General features: G+C 55.7%; 1 protein-coding gene across 3 annotated transcripts in view; it reads right to left on the bottom strand.

Moving 5' to 3' along the window:
• The window catches only part of LOC113215508 (MOXD1 homolog 2), a 481,769-nt gene that overhangs the window by 18,349 nt on the left and 459,724 nt on the right, over positions 1–3,696 (bottom strand). For 2 of the 3 annotated variants that reach the window (XM_052264209.1, XM_052264208.1), the window contains one exon: positions 2,094–2,421. In XM_052264209.1, the coding sequence (XP_052120169.1) occupies positions 2,094–2,421 (328 nt within the window). Of the gene's footprint in view, positions 1–1,569; positions 1,695–2,093; positions 2,422–3,696 lie in introns of all 3 variants that reach the window. The other variant, XM_052264207.1, reaches the window with a different exon arrangement.

Genomic DNA, 3,696 nt, shown 5'->3' with positions numbered 1-3,696 from the left:
GGATGCAAGTAGTGCGTGCACACTTACATTTCACTTTGAATTTTGTGTACGTGCGTGTGTCTGTAAGTCGGCCTCCCATTTATAATCAACAGTGTGCACTAAGGGAAAAGGAGCCAGGATGGGGAGGTTGTGAGACGTAGGCCCCCGGGGGCCGCAGGGGACCTGCACATCGGGGGGGCTCAGAGTGTTTTGCACGCCGAGCTGCATCCAGCCCGGTCCCGCCCACTTCCATAGCGGCGGCCAGCCCGGGGCGCAGCACGACCGAGGGATCCCAGGGGCGAAAAGCTTTGTAATTTAAATCTTAAAGTAAGGTACCGAGCAGCCTAGGAGGGAGGTTGTATGGGAGACCATCCCTGCAACAGAGGATGCCAGCGGGGCGCGAAGCCGACAGATGGAGAGATGGATGGATGGCCAAGGGAGAAGCAAATGAAAGTAGGAAAAAGAGAACGTATGGGAAGGGAAAAAGTAAAGAGAAGGACTGACAGCAGATCTCATCCTCATAGAAAAGGAGAGGGACGGTAGATGTTCGGGGGGACGGGAAGAGAGAAAACTCGGAGCATCGATGAAGCAGATGCTGGACCGGGGCCTGGGCGCCGGGCGGCTACTACAGAGAGGAAGCGAATGATCAGTTCCGATTGATGAAATTATGCCCAAGAGAGCAGCAGCTCTGTCTGTGTGTAACGTAATTAATCCTCTACTGGAAGGCTGCACGGCGGGCGGGGCCACCCGATGGAGAGAGAGAGAGAGGGGGGAAGAGCGGAGGGGTGGTGCAGAGGGAGAGAGAGACAGAGAGACACGCCAATAACATCAAGGGTATCCGAGGATTTCCGCCAGTTAATTGTATCTTCTCAGAAGGAGACAAGTTTCAATAGTATACACACCACTTGCACAGCAGATTGTGCGCAGATTAACAACTCGGGGCGCGGCGCGGCGCCCTCACCAGCGAGCCCCGCCATTCTTTCACGCACCCCCTCACAAGCAGCGGCCCGGGAGGAATAATTGGCATTCGAATTAAGCCTCTTGAAAGAGCGCGAAAGCCCGCGAGAAAGCCATTCCGAGAGCTAAAAAGTAGCCGCAAATTATGATCCCCTTAGAGAACGGGGGATGGAGAGAGGGGTAGGGGGAGAAGAAAGGATGAGACCCGGAAAGATGGAGCAGAGTGGAAGGAGGAGGAAGGGGAAGAAAGAAGAGAAAGTGAGAGGGCGGGATGTTAGAGATTCGCGTAAGTCGGCGCCTCGGTCGGCGCAGTACCTATATAGGGACTTTGATGGGTAACAGGGCAAGGGCTACATTTGTAAAAGAAAAAGAGAAGGATGACAGGACAGAGAGGGTCAGAGAAGCAAAATTATTCTAGAGGTATAGAAGGCGAGGGAGGGGGGTGGGGGAGGCCCAAGTTTGCTGCTTCCAACAGCTTTATTGCCGACAATATCGCCATGACCGGCGCTCATTCTCGTGGCAACTTATGAGAAGGGAGGATCACACAATGAGATTGTCAGCGAGAGGGAAAGAGGAGGGGGAGTCAATGAGCTGGAACCACTCCCGTCTCTGAATTATCGGCGCCGCACTCACCGGGTACACTTTGACGGGCTTCTTGAGCCGCCGATACTCCTGGTAGTTGAAGTCGTAGTTGTTGTCCGCGGTGATGGGCTGCAGCTCCTCGCCGCCGCGGATTTGGCGGAACCGGACCTTGCGACCTGCATCGACGAGAAAGCAAGAAAGTTAGAAAAACCGTTCCACGGCATAGTGGGGCGCGTACCGTTCAGTACCACTCGACTAGGAGCGAGGGAGGGTACAATTATGGCCCGATTGGGCACTTGGGGCTGTTCAGGAAGCCTCGTGGACTTTATTGGGAGTACAAATATTATGAGGTTCTAATAGGGTCAGGACGGTCATCGGAGGCCAAAGCGGGGCCATGATATTTCTACCACAGGGTATAAATATCACGGGCTCTCCACGGACTCCACAGACCATCCTCATTTTGGGACACCATGATTTTCGTAACCCCCCTTAAGGTCCACGTGGTTTCTGCACAGCCCCAAGTGCCTATCGAGGCGTCATCATGGGGTGGAAACAGATGATTGCTTGGTACTCACCGATGAGGTGCGTGTGCAGCAGCGTGGCGAACACGTTGATGCCCTGGGCGGGCAGCGCCTGGCGCGTGCAGTCCGCGATGCAGTGGCCCTCGCTCACCACCTCGGGCCTGCCGGGCGGGATGATGTGCCTCCAGTTGGGGTCCAGCCCCACCGAGATGACGCCCGCGTCGTAGCGCCGCAGCGTGGGCGTGTAGAAGATGCGCACGCCGGACGAGTCCACGATGCCCGGGTCGATGTTGGGGTTGTTGTAGTGCGTCTCCATCATGTAGAAGCGCGCCCCGGAGCTGGGGTCCAGCGGGTAGCCGGCCTCGGACGGGAAGTTGAAGCCCTGCAGAGGACAGAGGGTTCACAGTCAGAATCTCTCAAACACTTTGTACATATCGCATTACAGCGTCGCATTTGACAAAAAAAGGGAAGAAAAAAAACAAAAAAAAAACTCGCCGTACACAGATGAAACGAGTTCGTTTTGAGTGCCAAAGTCTGACTGTGTAAAGTGAATTCTCGCCTGGACACGTATATTTTCCCACCGGCTTGAGCCGTGTAAGTTTTAACAAGATGCGACTCCTCCGGAGGAGAGGATTTGGGTAAACGACCGTCAAAGATAAAAGAAAAATAAAGAAAAAAAGAGCGCCGCCCGCGCACGCGTTGCAGACAATTTGTTTCGAGATAAATCGAATACGGGGACACCTTCGAGGTGAATATCCGGCGGCGCTGGGGGGCCACGCCGTGAGAACGCCGTCCCGATCCTCCTCCGCAGCCCTTTGATTTTATTTATTTTTCTTTCTGTCCCTTCACAATGACCCTTTCTTCAGCCCCCTCCGGAGAGCTGGAGGGAGAGCCCCTTCACAATGACCCTTTCTTCAGCCCCCTCCCCCTCCCCCATAACAGCCCCCCCCCTCAACCTCCTCTTTTCCCCAGTCGGCCTTCTTTCCCGATTCTTTTGCAGAAAGTAATTCAATTCTTCGGAATGCGTGACGCTGCGCCAGTGATTCCACGTATATATTTTACAAAACTTTTCGTCAGCCCAAGTTAAGTAAACGCGCTCCAACTGATTGCCATCTCGGCGACGAGGGGCGCGTCCGAAACGTTTCGCACGACATCCCCGGGGAGTGGGGAGGGTTTTTGGAGAGGAGTTGTATATAGTCCAGCCCCCTCCCCCTTCCCAAATCCCGGTCGGCATCGCGAGGCGTTTTCGGAAGCGTCCGCCGAGAGTGCGGGACGGGGCGCTCGGACAAATCTAACCAAACGGCCGCGACCCGAAAACCCCCATTTGGCCTCGCCGCGCCGACAGACTGGAGCCTCGCACTGGAAATACCAGACTGGTATCTCAGAGAGCTCCGCGAGCACTTGGAGCGCGACCGGAGGGATTCTACTGGAACCGCCTGGAACCGCAAGGCGAGGAGGTGCCGGCCGACCAGCCTTGCAGATGTTGCCGATTGTCGCATTAGGGAGTACACGGCGCGCACACACAGACGCACACACACACACAGGCGGGCACGCATGCCTGCTTGCATGTTCTCCGCATGCGGTCGCCTGCACGCAAGCACAAGGTGTCTCTGAATACGTGTACACGCGCGTGCGTGCTCACACGTGTGAGACTGCG

The sequence above is a fragment of the Frankliniella occidentalis genome, unplaced genomic scaffold (genome assembly GCF_000697945.3).
Source record: "Frankliniella occidentalis isolate FOCC.00 unplaced genomic scaffold, Focc_3.1 Scaffold17, whole genome shotgun sequence".
NCBI classification, from domain to species: domain Eukaryota; kingdom Metazoa; phylum Arthropoda; class Insecta; order Thysanoptera; family Thripidae; genus Frankliniella; species Frankliniella occidentalis.
Note: the sequence above shows the minus strand (reverse complement) of the source record. Positions and strands in the feature narration are given on the sequence as shown.